At 36.5% G+C, this 17,012-nt stretch overlaps 1 protein-coding gene and 1 long non-coding RNA gene across 2 annotated transcripts; both read left to right on the top strand.

Annotated features, from left to right (window-relative positions):
• Positions 1-298: 298 nt before the first annotated feature.
• On the top strand, positions 299-929 carry LOC131650539 (uncharacterized). The gene has a single exon (XM_058920244.1). It carries the CDS (start codon positions 370-372, stop codon positions 760-762), a length of 393 nt encoding a protein of 130 aa, XP_058776227.1. The 5' UTR covers positions 299-369; the 3' UTR covers positions 763-929.
• A 12,475-nt stretch (positions 930-13,404) lies between these two features.
• Positions 13,405-14,893, top strand: LOC131650538 (uncharacterized). Its single transcript, XR_009298307.1, has 3 exons — positions 13,405-13,860; positions 13,958-14,394; positions 14,606-14,893. It is a non-coding gene; the product is annotated as an uncharacterized LOC131650538 (long non-coding RNA).
• Positions 14,894-17,012: the final 2,119 nt, after the last annotated feature.

Here is a 17,012-nt window from a genome sequence, read left to right as displayed (position 1 = left end):
GATATTTAAATTTTTAAGTCAGATATATTAAAAAAAACCAAACTTTTTTTAATCTTGTTAAACTTATTTTGCATATTTATCAAGTAGAAAATATATATTTTTTTTCATTTATTTATATGAATTTTTAAGAAGTTTATTTGCTTTAGGTGTAGAAGAAAAAAATGAAGGGTATGAAATCAAGTTTTCTAGAGGTTGAAACACGAAACGAGTAAATGTCACGTGTACATTACGTGTCACTCAATCACGCATTCCTTCACCTCTAAAAATACAAAAACTCAACCCTATAAATACAAAAACAGGAAGAAAAGCACTAACTCTCACCCTCCGAATCCCAAACGAAGAAAACCAAGCAATTCAAGATCTGAAAAAATGGCGTTAGAATGGGTGGTACTCGGTTACGCCGCCGCAGCCGAAGCGATAATGGTGCTTCTCCTCACCATCCCCGGCCTCGACGCTCTCCGCAAAGGTCTCGTCGCCGTCACGAAGAATCTCCTGAAACCGTTTCTCTCGGTGGTTCCGTTTTGCCTCTTTCTTCTCATGGACATTTACTGGAAGTATGAAACCAGGCCTAGCTGTGAAGGCGATTCGTGCACTCCGACGGAGCATCTCCGTCATCAGAAATCGATTATGAAGAGTCAGAGGAACGCGCTTCTCATCGCGGCCGCGCTTTTGTTCTACTGGCTTTTGTATTCGGTGACGCATCTTGTTGTTAAGATCGATCTGCTTAACCAGCGTCTTGAGCGTCTCAAGAGGACTGAGTGAAGCACTGGTTGAGATAAGTCTATCGGATTTGTGTTCTTTGTTGTTATTTGGTTGTTATTATCTTAGTAAGCCACAGTTTACAATTCCTATCCGTTTTTCTTTGTTTGTTATGTAGATCTACAATTTCTATGTTTGAATGATTACAAAACCATTATTGGTTGATATAATTTCTGTGCGATTTGAACTTGAGCAACTTTGATTGAAAAATTAGGGTTGATTTTAGGGATTTTCTGATTGTTGCGACGATGATTGATAGATGTTAAGCTTAACAGGATGATTTACTATGGATGTTGTTTTCAACTGATTCAATTCTTGCGATTGTGTGAGGATTTGTGATTATCGTGTTATTAGTTTCCTTTGAATATAGTGTAAAATGTGAATGAATGCTTTGGCTTGTTCTAATTGGAAGAGTTTACCGTAGAATTGTCAGGTTAATTGGAACATTACGGACATGATAATTTGAGAGTTTATGATTTCCAAAGCTATTTGTAAAATCAAAATTCCTCAAACAAGGCCAAGAATTGGATAAGTCGAAAATAATAAGTTAGTGAATTGTTATGTCAAGAGTTTAGAGTTGCAAAATCAATGTCAACAAATTAGTGAATTGTTATGATATACTTGCAATATTCACTTTTGGTTCATTGATGAATTGTGTCATATTCTAGAGGTTCTATTTATGTGATATGATAATCTGATGGGGTTACATAGATTATTCCCTTCTTTTTCATTTCTTTTCATTATTTATGTGATTGAGTTATCATGGCATACTCAATGCGTGAAGGGTGAGGCAATTGCTTTTTGCTGTTGGTTGTGATGCTTGGCGTATACTTTGGTTCTTGGCTAGCTATTGCATTCTTTCTTGTATTATTCCTTTGAATTTATCGTCATTCTTCACAAGTAAGGCAACACTAGTCGTGTTCATGATGCAGAATCCGGTTATAGGAAAGAGCAATAAAATATCCCAAGATAGCAATACTGACTTCAGCAATCAAATTTAATTGCCTACTCCTTTATAGGATTATAATTTTTTATACTAAGTGGATGTCTTCTTGTAATTAAAGATTCACTTGGAAAAGACCTTGATAGAAAATTAGGAATAATATAACTTAACTATACGCCAGTTTTTGTTTTTATATAAACAACTATTCGGTGGTAACTCGTATTTGGCTTTACGACCGACTAAGCACCTGGATTCGACACCTGGATTTGAACTTAGGACTTTGGCTTTACGACCGACTAAGCACCTGGATTCGACACCTGGATTCGACTAAGCACCTGGATTCGACACCTGGATTCGAACTTAAGGACTTTGAGAAGAGCACATTTTTTAAGACCCAGTTAGTTACTATAGCAACTATTGATTTCATCAAAGTGTTATATACCTTCTTTCCAATCAGTGTTATATACCTTCTTTCCAATGGTTTCTTATAGGGGTGTTCAAAACCAAATAGAAAACCGCAAACCAAATCGAAACCGTAAAAAATCGTATTTGGTTCAGATTAGTTTGGGTCTTCTTTTAACAAAACCGCACAGTTCGGTTTGGTTTGCGGTTTGTATTTTGTAAACCGAACCAAACCGAATCAAACCGCATTATGTTACAATCTAATTTTTACTTAACGCACACCCAACCCAAACTTAAATCTATTACACCCTAGTCTTATGATTACAAATAATTTTATCATTATTACACATATGATTTTAGTCTCAATCTTCTCAAATCTCTAATAGCATTATCGCGCCTTCTTTGCCACATACATCTTCCATCTTTTTCTATAATCTCTACTCTCTTATATTCTTTCTTTTTCACCTTCTCATTTTTATGCAAATGTTCCCTATTTTAGTTTTGTTTTTATTGCACATCTTCTTCTCTAATCTTCTCTCAACTCTTTTGTTTTTTCTTTTTCACCTTCACTAATCTCTCGTCTCTTCTATTTTTTTTTGTTTTATTTTAATAATTTTTATATTGTTTTATACTATTATTTTATGTTTACTATATCACTTTTGTCTAATTTAATTTTTACATATTAAATAGAAAGTTGTTGTCAAAATATGACGAGTTTTGTTGTTATTTGATAGTGTATAAATGTCTAAATACAAAGTTATGTTGTCATCTATATGTATATGTATGATTCAATAAAATATTTGTAAAAAACCGAACCAACCGAACCGAATCAAACCGCATTAGTTTAGTTTGGTTTGGTTCGGATTTTTTTTAAAAGCCAACCGAACCAAACCAAACCGCACGATTTTTTCTCTCGTGGTTCGGATAATTTTTTTCGTCAAAACCGCCCAAACCGCACCGCGAGCACCCCTACTTATGAGCACATTTAATATCTAAGATAACAGCAAGTATTAAGAAGCTTTGTGAAACTGCCGATATAAAGACCAAGTTATCAAATTCATTACTCCTTTGGCCGGTCATTATGAAATTTGCACGCTCCTTTAGTCGGTCATTATGAAATTTGCACGTAACTTACTTTTTTAGAAGCTTTTATGCTAATTTTGCAAAGGGAAAAAGGGATATGCACTGAGAGTGTAAAGTTTTTTTACACTGTCAACCAATCACAACCATGTATTCAATTTATTTTAATTTTAAAAAATTAATATGACATGACAAGTATAAAGATTTTGATTGGTTGTATGTGTAAAATTTGTTTACACTGTCAGTGAACTACCTTTAAACTCTTTTGCGAATACATCACTTTTTGAGATTTAGATATAGAAATTATAATATATATTTATTAATTCTAAAACGGGAATCAACCGTAATGGAATTAAAGAATCATAACTATAGTAGGTTGTTTAAAGCGCATAAAGTTAGGTGGTCGTCAAAAAACATTGTAGGTCCTTCAGTTAGGCTTAAACTCACAATCAACAATACGTTACGAGTACGGGTGGAAATAGGTCAGGTCGATAACAGATAGATTAGACTATATAGGCTTAAGTCAGGCCACACATTATTTTTAATTAGAAAAGGCATAGGTTTTTTATAAGTTTATTTAGTTAAAAAGGCCAAGTCTCAGGCGCTAAAAAAAAGCCTTTTAAACCTATCAGGCCGGTCTATTTAAATAAATATGAATATTTTTTACTATCATTATGTTATATTTTGTACTTTGAGTTAAAATACTTAAATAAAACTTGGTTATCTTGAAGAACTTGTGAAAATAAGATGAAAACACCTGATGAACATTATTTTCATAAGTTCTCTTAGTCTCCTAGAATTTATGCTAATACGTAAGTTAAAATAAGTCATTGCCAACAAATTTTACTCTCTTGGTCTTTTAGTTAGTTAGTTTATTTAAACATTATTTTAATTGCTTATCTACATATGTCTAAAATAAATAGGCTTTTATGTAGGCTAACAGGCTAACCAGGCCTTCGAAAAGGCTATGCTCATGCCTAAAATATAAGCCTATGACAGGCTACAGGCCAGACTTAGGCTTCATTTTTTTGACAAGTCATGCTTAGGCTTGGCAACGTCTAGCTTTGTCCAGCCTATTTCCACCCCTAGTTACGAGTAATACATAATACATGACAACTTTTGTAATGTTTGAGGAAGTTCACGCAGGAAAGTGAGAAACTCTTAGGTTGAGGTATTTATGGAAAATCATGGGAGTGAACCACATACTCAATGGGAGTAGCAACATTTCTAGGAGCGGGGAACTAGGAAATTAAACCAACACGATCAATTTCTCCTTACTCTCTTCGCATCATTGTCGACTGGAACACGTCATTTTTCACATTCTCACGAATCGGGTGAATATTTCAGAAAATTGACGACACAATCAAGAAATAGGCGTCTGTTCTATCACGAAAGAAAAATACTCGAGCGTACGAACACTCAAAAATCAATAAGAGTCGTCACCGAGGTTTATTTTTAAAAGAAAAACGTCAATAAAATTCAAAAAGAACAAAAATATGGTCATAGCAACCAAATCTATGTTCGAGAGTCAATTATGCGTAGGAAATATATTAACACCTTTGACATCTGTTGTATTCAGCAAAAATTGTTTAGTTAGTTTTGCGAATAAGAGTGATAGCTTACGCTATTTGATTTCTTCTAATTATTGCAAAATATTTATAAAAAAAAAAATTAGTTTTTTTAATTATGGTGCTTGACGAGGTGTTGAATATCTCTCCTACGTATTTTCAAGTGTGATAATCGTCGATGGTCTCAGCGAACCTTCTTTTAATGTTCGACAACTCGACTAAACTAATCTTTGAGTGGCCTTCATAAAACTGCTCATGAAAAATCTTTTCCAATCTAGACCATGAGTCGATTGAGTTGGGGGCAGTGTGGTAAACCATGTGAACGCTGCTTTAGTGAGGGGTGAAGGGAAATGCTTCACCCTTAAGCTCTCATTGTTCGCCATATCCCCTGACTCAGTCAAATATCTCACAATGTGTTCGAATGCTGACTCTCTAGTTTCTCCTCCGAATTCGTATACTTTGGCACTCTCCACCCCCGAGGGTTTTCCGTTTGTACGATATAGTCAGCTAGCGGAGATGAATGTGTTGGCCTTTGTCCGTTTCTGGCCATGATTCTTTCGACAATCATTGTCAGGTCGTTTTCTATAGCTGTTTCATGTTGTCTATATTGATCGACAATTTGATTAGTGTCTTGCTGTCGGCCTACCACTACTACTGGTTGGCGCCTGGGAATTTGACATTGTTGAACAGTTTCGTTCTCAACCTGGTCCATCCCCATTTGAACAGGTATGTCTTCGTGCCTGTTTTCCTGCGGAGCCTATCGACCAGGTGTTCGAGGTGCCCCCAAGAAGTTACATAGGCGCGTCAATTGATCAACAACTTGCATATCCGACTCAGCGGACTCCTGCATTATGTGATTGAAAACAGTGTCCATTTGATTAGTTAACATGTTGACTAACTGATGGTTGTTGTCATCCATCTGTTGTCGAAGCACCGCCAAAGATGTATTTGATAAAGGCATCGCTCTGTTTTGATTTTTTCTATTTCTTGTGTTAGGTGTGGACCCTTGTACATACGAACTTACACTTTGAGCATTTCTTGCTGTTAACGCCGCGTTTGACGTTGATTGACCCCCTGACATTAAGGAATACATAATTCCATAAAGAGGGTCTACAGTACCAAAACGAGGCAAACCTGGCCTGAATGGTATGTTTGTTGTCATTCTCGATCCAGTACCTCCCGGTAGGGGCACATGAATATCTGCTACCATTGCTATCGTGGCAACGTTTGACAATGGAGGATAAGGTTCGACTTCGGTAAGGATAACGTTCGATGAATCTAAAGACCCTGAGGGAACTTCATCCACCTTGTTTGGGCTAGGAGGATTAGACATTTCATGTTCGTGCCTCCTAACCGATTTGTTATCCTTTTTGGTGCATTTTCCACTTCTCAATTTCATACACTTAACGAAAAAAACTTAGCACATTTGTCCCATTGGGTGTGCCATTTTGTTTACTGTAGAAATTGGTAAACAACTGCTGGTCCTCCCCAAGTCCTAAAACTAAGGGTTACTTGCAAGATCGACCAATTGATCTTAGGACAAGTGCTAAGATTTTAGGGTTGCACTGGCTTTGTCGAGGGAAATGGCCTAAGAAACGGTTTTCTAAGGCTGAGACCAGTGCAACGATTTTCCATACAATGTTAGGTTCGACTGCCAGGTGACTCGTGACTACCGGGGACAAACCTATGTCTAATAATACAGGCGAATCTAGACGTTGAGATCCTTACTTACTGTGGTGACTCGTGACCGACAGGAAGTGTTGGATCTAGACTTACCTCTAAACCAAATAAAGTGCAAATGACTCTTTTATAACCGTGAAAGTATAAAATGAATGTTGATCAACAAGTAAAGCACAAGTAAAAATGTCAAGATAAATGACTCAAAGATAAAAGTTATGCATTGAAATAATGGTGGTGATTCACGTACATCAAGCACTCAACAACTCTTTCTTTCCTACAGTCGGAAATTGGGCAGAGTATTAGCGAGTAATTTGAGTATATCAGCGAACCACCCTAATTTTACACAAAAACGTAATACATAAGATAATTGCCTAAATTGATCTACGGATGATAGTGAAGCTAAATGAAAACTGCTCCATGAGATTTTTTCATGTCTTTGGCGCCTGCAAGGCACGATTTCTATTCGTAAAAATCTTAGGGTAACAAGTATAAAATATGTCGAACCAGATGATTCAGTCTCTACAAAATACAACTAGCACTTAAATTTATTGAAAATATCATATTATAAATAAATTCACAAGTTCATAATTTAAATTCAAATTTTACACATAGGTATCACACAATAAAATAGTACATAATTATAAAATATAATTGCAAACAAAAGTTTAATCGCAACATAATCTAATTAAATAATTTATAACAAAATAATTCTATTGTCTACTAGATTTAATTTCAATAAAAGAAAAATTGTTTCAATGTTGAGATCTCCTTCTTCAATATCAAAATCATCGGTAACAAAATCAACCGCATCTGCAACAATTTTTTATTTTAATTTTTCATTAAAATAGTCAAAACGACGTTGTTTTAATTTTTTAAAATTAAAAATTTAAAAAAATTTAAAAAATGCATTTAAATCATCGGTTTTCCCGGTTTTAGCAGTTTACACCGATTTTGACCGGTTCACACCTGTCATACCCCAAAATTTGCCCATCATATTTTAAAATATTTTGGCTCAAGCACTGAGAAATAAGTCTGATTATCTCTCTCCTAAGTAATCAACCCACAACTAGGGTTTTTCCTTTCTCAAAATAAAATCAGGTTCTGATATCTCAAGTGGATTTCATGGCTCCTCATATGCTTCAAAGCATCCTCATGCCAAGTTTCAAGCTCTGATTCACAAGTTTGATCAATCAACTACTCAAATGATCAACAGTCGGCTAGTTTGACCTAAAAGTCAACTATGGTCAAATTACAATAGTCCAATAGTCTCGGACACGATACCAATAGCTGTTGGGCATTAAAGATCAAGATCCAAGACATGATCGATGTTTGTGAAATTGAGATCAATCCTCCTGAGACCCTTATGGTGATCACTGCTCCCATGCCTAATCATGACAAGGCTGATTAATGTCTAGAAGGATGGATTATTGGCTCATTAGCTTTACTTTCATTAAAAATTTCCATCTTGTTTGTTTAAACATTCGACTTATGATAGACACTATGTCATACCCTAATTTTGACCCCCCCTGAGATGACATAACTTCAGGCTTTTCATCAGGTCAAAACAGATGCCCAGAGCAGTCACCTCTTCATCTGGCATTTAATCGAGGATGTTCAAAGACAAAAAAAGCTCAGGCAAAGGATCAATCAATAAAAGAATTGGTCTATAACATAATCATAGGACTTCAAAAATCTTCATGATTGATTAGACATCCAATCATCTGAGCTCAGGTTTACTCAGGTTACCAATCTAGGGTTTTGAGCCTATCGGGGACCTTTGGGAAACCCTAAGAAGCTCCATGACCTTTATCAAAGACTTCAATCATCTTCAAATGATCCATATAACAAGATCCATTGGGCATTACACTCCAATTCAAGATCCACAGTCATCAAATTCATCTGGTCGACAATTAGGGTTTTTGACCTAATTCATCTGGATAGTTGACTTTTAGTCAGGGCATGGATCCAAAACTCAAATCATGGCTCAATATACTCCAATACTTCAATATTATCCATTCATACCATTCATTTGGTGAGGATAGCTTGGTTCATTTGAAATCTCCAGAAACACGATTCGTCTGAGAAAGTCAACTGTACAAAATCACCATTGACTTTTTGGAGTTTTTGGTCAACCATGACTTTTGAAGTTTTAAGTCATCAATATATGATATATGAAGTCATTTGATCAAAGAAAATCAAGAAAATTAATCAAGAATCAAAAAGTCAAAAGTTTGACTTTTCATACTTGGAAAAATTTCTAAGTATTTTCAATGGTTTTTTCCAAACTTTGGAAGGGAATATCTCAAAATTTCACCTACAAACTGAAAAAAACTTCCAACATGAAAGTTGTTGATTTTGATTCAATAAACAACTTTGTCACATATAATTTTTTTCCATAAAATCAACCATTGAAGAGATATGGAGCTTCAAAGTGACTGCCCTCACAAAATTAGCAAGAAAACCCTAGTTTTCTTCAAACTTTATGGGACTTTTTCACTAATTTCCCTAAGGATTTTGGGCAAATACCAAACTAATGAATTGAAGTACATGTTAAGGGCTTTCCAAATTGTGCTCAACCTCTTCCAAATTCATCTTGAGCTAAGAGATATGATTGATCAAAGTTAGGCATTTGAATTGAAATTATAGGTCATGCATAAGTTTGAAGTTGGCAATTTTGTGCAAGTGCTTACACTAATTGTTACCTCTAAACCTCAGAAACCTTGCAAGGATAAGAGAGGATCGTTTGCATCATTACACAAATATTTGGAGAGAATATTCGTAAACCAAGCCATGTGATTAAGTAATCATTACATTTTTGAATTTATGGCAAATGGTGAATCATCAAGGAATCTTGTTCTAAGCCAATTAGAACTCTCCTCTGCATCAGAATTGTCCCCTAGGATCATACAAGATCAATGGTTGGGGAAGCTAGCTCGAAAATGCATCATTGCATATGAGATATTTGCAAACTTTCTTCATGGCTAAGAAAACCAAATCAACCTCACTAAGCAAGCTCACTCTCTGCAAACACACTGAACTCTTTGCCTATAAATAAGAGAGCATACCTTAGTAATTAAACACACCAAAGCAACAGAATTCTTGCTTTCTCTCTTCTTTCTTCATACTTAGGTTTTTCAAAGGTTCTTTGGCAAGAAGACTCAGATTCTTCAAACCAAAGCTCTTCCTTTGGAAGTAAGTATTCAAACACATTGAGAGAGGCATTTAGAGGTGATCCAAACCTATGGAACACTTCTGTGCGTGGAGAATCATCTTGAGGGAGGCATTTAGAGGTGATCCAAACCTATGATGTTATCTATGCTAATTTCTGGGCCTAAACAACCAGGGAATGACATAGACGTATACTTGGCACCCTTAATCGAAGATTTAAAGTTTTTGTGGGAGAACGGTGTGGAGGTTTACGATGGGTATAGGAAAGAAAGTTTCAACTTGAGGGCGATATTGTTTGGAACAATTAATGATTTTCCAGCATACAGAAATCTATCCGGGTACAACAATAAAGGTCAAAAAGCGTGTCCTGTTTGTGAAGATGAAACCGATATGACACGATTGGATCTTTGTCAGAAGAATGTCTTTCTCGGCCATCGTAGATTCTTAAATTCTAATCATCACTACCGTGGGTGGAGAAAAGCATTCAATGGAAAGGCCGAACATCGTACTTAGTAGAGCACTAGATGCTCCTGAGTATCTTGGTCGGGTGAGGGGTAAAGGTCATGGTGTGACTCCAACCTCTTTTTACAAGCATTCTAGGAGAAGAAATCCTACCAATGAATAAGTGTTGCAAAAATTGCAGGAATTGCAAGCACAAGTCTCTGAATTGCAAAGAGATAAAGATATGTATATGAGAGAAAAGTGCAATACTTCATCGGTGAAAGAAACTAGTGATAAAGCTAGTATCAACTGTCAAAGAAAATTTCCTGAGGTAATTATAAATTTTTTCCCTTACAAATTATTCTACTTTATTAATGATAATGACTCTATATTTACTATTGGTTTAGGGCATTTCATCTTGCCAACTATACTTATCGCCATCGAATTATCGCCTAGTTGGCAAGGGAAAAGTGCACAACACTTTGGGAGATTTACTTCACCATAGACCGCTCCCGGATGGACACTTGAAAGTATCGGTGGATGTTGTATTAGATCATGATGCGGTGCTACCGGTACCTGATATGGTCTCAGAGACGACATTGCTGCGAGATGCAATAAGGTCATTTGTTGCATGGCCCTCGGAGCTCATTACCATTAGTGATGAGGTATATTGAAAACTATTATGAATCATTTAGTTTTCAAATGTCAATTCTGCACCGTTTATTAATTATTTTTTACATTTTAATTTTAGAATGCTCCTACAAAACCCGCAATTAAGGGTAAAGGGATTTTACAGGAGGAGGAGTCTATTGCATCACTAAAAGAGGTACATTTAAAGTGTTAATATACAATCTGAATCTAAAACTGCATGATTTTATATTTTACCTAAATTATATGATTTTTAGGCATCTGCTCGGGGGTCACAACAAGTGACGCAGCCAGTTCGTAGCGTACCACCCAATGGTCCTCCGAAGCCAGCGGCAAAAAAAGGTGGTGCTTTTGTGCCTCGATACCGGACGACGCTCGGAACAATTGTTGATATGTCCGATTTGAAGGATGGTGCTTTCCGTGAAATCAATATGGATGAAGGTGTCTTTGGTATTGAATTCATGTCAAATATTGCAATAGATGACTTGGAAGAGATTTTTACGCATGAACAACTAGGCGTCGGTAATATGTGTCGCTACCGCAAAAATTAACAGAGTCGCCGCTAACATATTTATCCTGAAAAGGAAGGGAATGCCAGCAAACCACAAAACAAAACAATGGTCTCACGACCAGAGAAAAAGGGTAAGGGAGTCGGTTACGCGAGGGAAAGGTACTAGCACCCCTCGCGCCCATCGTACTCGATGGTATCCACGCTTGTGACTAAAACTATGAGTGTGTAAGCAAACTGCGCTAATCTGGACTAAAATGCATGCAAAATGTAGAGAAAAGAAAGAGTTATAATCGCACGGACCCTACCCCGCTGCCTACGTATCCTTTTTGAGGAATCAGAGGTACTGTAGCTCGGCTAACTAATTTCTGTTTGTTTTGTGTTTTTAGGTGAACGAGTTACATTCACACTCCGCTGCTCGACCTTTGGAGACTTATGCTTGGGAATGAAGTGGAAATAACAAGTTCTTAAGAAAAGAAAATCAAAGAGTGTGGTTTGTGTTTTAAAAGATGCATGCGGAAGACCTAAACTAAGGGGGAAAACTTGCTACAGCATACAAAGGGTACCAATCTAAACTAAACTATCAACCTACGGGGAGAAGCGGAAGCAAGCAAAGATAGCACACAAACGAGCTCCGCTCGTAAAGCAAACAAACCAACGGCACTGGCCGAATGGTAGAAAGGCGGTCCCGCCATAGCCAAGGGGAGCAGCTCAACCCAAGTCAACCAAGCATTAAACCTCGTGAAAATGATCGGGCCATAGACAAGAGGAGCGAGTTCCTCTCAGCAACCAAGCCGTCACGGATCGTAAAGGAAAACGGTGTGTGCGTACACCGAGCATCAACGTCGAGCGACGCGAGCTATAGGAAGTGCGGGGGTCCGGTTGCATGAACCCTTTTCCTGACATACTCGATAACAAGATCTTGTGCAGGTCCAGAAGCGAGCAACGCTTAGCGTGCGCATACCGAACGGACTCGATGAGACTAGGCGGGGGTTGATTACTAACCCTTTCCGCATGCCTTCCATGGGGACTTAACGGAGTGCCATATAAGACTTATTACACCGTGACTCCCTGCCGCAAAGCACAAATATAAACACACCAACAAAAACAGAACCTCTTTCGAGGGCTTGGCCAAATGCATGTCTAAGTCCTACTTCTCATGTTAAAGGATGATGCGGGAAAGCGATAAAAGGGACAAGGAGACAATACCGAACGAATAGCAAATCCGCAATGAGCTAGCAAGCGTAAGCAGGGAAGTCCGGAATACTTCGCGTAAGCCATCATCAAGCAAAGCAAGTCAGAAAGCGTCGTCGTGAAAATAAATCACAAGCGACACGTGGTACACGTCAAGCATAACCACACGAGCAACCTGCAAGAGAACACAAGTCAGACAATGCACGAATATACATCTCAATGAATGAGAGATCAGATGAACTCCGTCGGGAAAAAGTTTGCATCCCACAAATAAAGTGGAACACAAAGTAAGTCGAATCGCAATCGAAGACTCTCTCAAAGTACCTCGCACACCTCAACAACCAAATCAGTAATAACAAGGAAGCATGCACCGACCATAGAAAATACTAGCAATTAAATTCTAATCGAATTCTAAAAGAAAATCTAGCAAGATTAAATTGTTTTTTATGGCATTTTCATCTAAAAGTTAGAACTAAACTATGTACAAAACAATTAAATTCTAACAAGAAAAAGATTACATGTTTTTATTCATTTTTTATCAATGCGAGTAATCTAATCAAACATAATATTTTTCATGGCCTTTTCTATCTAAAAACTAACAAAATTAAGAGATCACATGTTTTTGTATTATCTTTTTATAAATGCTAAAAATCTAACAAATGTAATTGTTTTTATGACATTTTACTATACTAAAAATGATGGAACACAAACTATTTAAAAAAAAAATTAAATCTAATATGAATTTTATACACACAGAGGGGGTTTAAGACTGAAAATATGGTGTATACAGCAGTAGCGCAGGCCCAGACAGGGAGGCCCAAGGGAGCTATTTTTGTTCAGTTTTCTGGTACAAAAAACGGTGGCAATGGGCTTAGGAGGGGTGTAACATAGCAATTCGTAGCAAGGCCCAGGGAATTGTAGATTGATCCACCCAAATTTCATGTTAATCTTTCAGATTTTTTTAAACTCAAATCAAAACAACAATTAATTCAAGATTTTTGTTTAATGCCAAATTATATGTTAATTAACATGATAACAACAATTAAACAATCAGATGAAAGGGAAATTAGGTTTACGTGAACTTTGGAGGTTTGAAGAACTCAAACGTCATCTTCTCTCCTTGCACGACGGCGCACCGGCGATGAACCCTCCCCACTCTCCGTTTGAAATTTATCCTTCGCCGTTGAGAATGGATGAATCAACCTCTCTCTCACGTGGGCTTGACGGCGCAACCTCCAACATTCTTCTCCGACGAAAACAGTTCTGTTCGCCAGTCAACCTTGCTCAAGAAACCTCGTTCTCTCCTACGTCTCTCAATCTCTCGCCATTTCTCTGTTTCATCCTCTCCGAAAGCAAAACGCATAAACGACCAGATAAAAGAGGATACGAAAGCCTCTATCGACGATGATGCGGGAGACCGAATTTTTCTGCGATTACAGATTTGTTGGATGTTGATGTGATTGCTTCAAGTAAGTATACACCTTCTGCAATATTTTTTTTCCTTCTGCGTATTGAAATGCGATTTGCGGAATGGAATACTCAATTGATTGTTGTTGCTGTTCACAGATTCTTGATGATGATGATGATCATGTCGTGTAGATGTGAATGAAGATTTGAAGATTGTTACCATGAACGTGAAGATAGAAATCGGCACGCGGAGACGATGGCGAAAATGATGTTGTTCTGTGAAGATTGAAGAGCTTGTTACGATTCGGTTATGATGATAGAAACCAACGCTTGTTGTTGTAACTTGCAGCGTTCATCAAGATTCGAGGATTGATGTGCGAAGTTGTTGTTACACTTGTGATGAAGATTGATGCCAATTTCTCAGATTTTGCAGGTTCCCGATTGAAGAATGTTTATGATTTTTTTCTGGTTTTTTGATGAAGAAGGTTCTGCGGTCATGAAGAATGATGAAGATGAAATTGAGTTCTGGTTGAAGAAAGTTCGATGATCAAGGTTTTGCCAAGAGGTTGAATCCGGGAGAGAAAGTTTGTTACCAAGTTTGTTACTGTTTCCGATTCCCCGTTTTTTCTGTTAGAAACTTTTTGTTAGAGTTTTTTGATTCTTTTCTCTGAATTTCTCTCGGTGAATTTCTGTTTTCTGAAATTTTTCCCCATCTTTCTGTTATGACTTTCCTTTTGTGCCAATTTCTGTTGGATGTCAATCTCTTTTTGTGCCCATTTCTCACTCGGTTTTCTTTGGCCTTTACAGAGCTGCGGTTTTATTGCCAGGTGATTGGTAGTTTGCTGGCTTCGGTTTTGAGACGGCAAGGTTGGTTTTGGTTTTTTTTCACGTTGCAGCATGATTTTTAGCTGAACTTTTGCTGCAAGTTGATGGAGATCAAATTAAAAGGCTTGAAGAATGTGGAATAGGATTAAGAACAATGGGCTGAGGATATTTTTGTGTAATTTTTGTAATGGGCTTCTTGGACTTGAATATGGACTTTGTCTTTTGTAAATCACTTTTTTTATGGAATAAATGGCATGGACTTTGAGATTTTATGATGAACTTGAACATTTGAATTTGGAATTTTGAATGCGTGTTTGAAAAATAATGGACAAGTGATTTTTATAATGAACATAGTGAATATTTGGACATGAGATGAATTCTTGTAATAGCACCCTTTCTCGACTTTGAAAATCATCTTTTTTTCAAATGAAGCTTGAAATTCTTGAAATTCAACTCCTCCTTCCAATGCTCAAATACAAATCTCAAACCCTTAACTTGAATCCGGTGATAAATTTGTTACGCCAACAATGACAACCCGTGAACTTGGATCCTTGAATAGAAATGGATGATATTTGCAACTCGGACCCTTGCATTACAAATCATAAATGTTGAGACGAAAGACATGCTTCATACCATAGAGAAACTCTTTTGTTATTTTTCTTCAATTTTCAATTGACGAAATAAACGTCATCCATAACTTATAGCACAGAGAAAGAGGGCAAATTTTGGGGTGCAACAATATGCACTCATACATCCGGTAATATTCACTCATCCGATATATTATTTAATTAGTACCACAATTTATTTACACATTTCAATGAAAATAATCTAATGTTTATCATGTTTTTATTTAAGGTTGTTGTATGACAGAGTGTTGCGCGGGACTGCATTGTCAAACAGATCCTGTTTCGTGTCTTCCGCCCATTGCAGCGGAATGACAATTTCTTCGGAACCGGAATCAGTTAGACAGCGCTTAGTCGATAGATTCCTGTCCACCGGCAATAACGAAAGTCTGATTCTTTGGGCGTATAATACCCGACCAGTAGGGTTAGTTTCTCATTCTTGGTTCATCTAATCTTTGTTTCTTTTGCGTAGCAAAATTTTCATATAACCTATTGTTTTAATTTATAGAGCACACTGGTTGTTGCTTGCTATCAACCCTATAAGAGAAGTGGTATATTTTTTGAATTCGGTAGATGGTGAGTGGACCAATTATCCGGCTATGAAGGAAATGATTGATTTGTAAGTGGGATCGTTCTAAATATTCGTGTATATTTATATATTTAATTATTTGTGAGATTGATCTAAATATATGCTTTTATATTTTTGTTAGATCAATACAAGTGTTTCGAAGTCAACGAGACGCACAGGTATCCCGGACTAAATCAAACAACATTACTTGGATCAAAGTGCAGGTACATTATTTTTCACAATTTTGCTTATAATATTTATGCTACTTGATAAAACAAGACAACTATAAAATCTTATTTGTTTTTCTATGTAGTGTCCGATACAGCGAAACAGTTCAGATTGCGGATACTATGTTTTGAGGTTTATGAAAGAAATCCTTCAAGCGAATCAATTAGAGATTCCAATCACGGTATGAATTTATAACTTAAGATAATTTCTTATAATTTATTACATTTAACTAAATCATTCATATTATGTTTTTGTTCTGTAGTACTTTGACGAATTTCGTGCTGCTTCTTACACGAGATTTAAGTTGGAAGAAATCAAAGAGGATTTGTGTCAATTTTATATTCAGCAACTATTCATGTAGGATTTGTGTCGATTTGAAGTATAATATTATAGTACTCTAGGATGGTTACTAACTTTGTTCATACTGTTGCCAATATTTGAATTATAATATTGTTGATGTTACTGATTTAGTTTGTTTAACATGAGTTAGTTACATGTGAAACTTTCTGTATTCATACTTTACATGATTTAGTTTGTTTGACAGGAACTATAATGATGTATATATATATAATTTTGGATATTATAATGATATTATATTAGTATATATATATAATCCTACCTATGGTTGAAAATATATCGTCGAAAATATATTACAAGTTGAAAATATTACAGGTTGAAAATATATTACAGGTCGAACTGGGAGGCTGAAATTACAGGTTGCACTTTAAAATACCTCATTTAGCAACGACGGCGCTTTTAAAAAACGCTCTTAAAGGGCCACCTACTAAAGCGCTTTATTACTAAAAGCGCTCCTAAGATTAAAAAAAAGCATAAAAAATAAAAAAACGCAACCTGAAAGCGCTTTTGGAAAAGCGCTCTTATAGGGGGGTACCAGAGCGCTTTTTCCAGAAAAGCGCTCTTATAGGGGGGCTACCAAAGCACTTTTTCTGGAAAAAGCGCTCTTATAGGG

Source organism: Vicia villosa, linkage group LG2 (genome assembly GCF_029867415.1).
Source record: "Vicia villosa cultivar HV-30 ecotype Madison, WI linkage group LG2, Vvil1.0, whole genome shotgun sequence".
In the NCBI taxonomy this organism is placed as follows: domain Eukaryota; kingdom Viridiplantae; phylum Streptophyta; class Magnoliopsida; order Fabales; family Fabaceae; genus Vicia; species Vicia villosa.
Note: the sequence above shows the minus strand (reverse complement) of the source record. Positions and strands in the feature narration are given on the sequence as shown.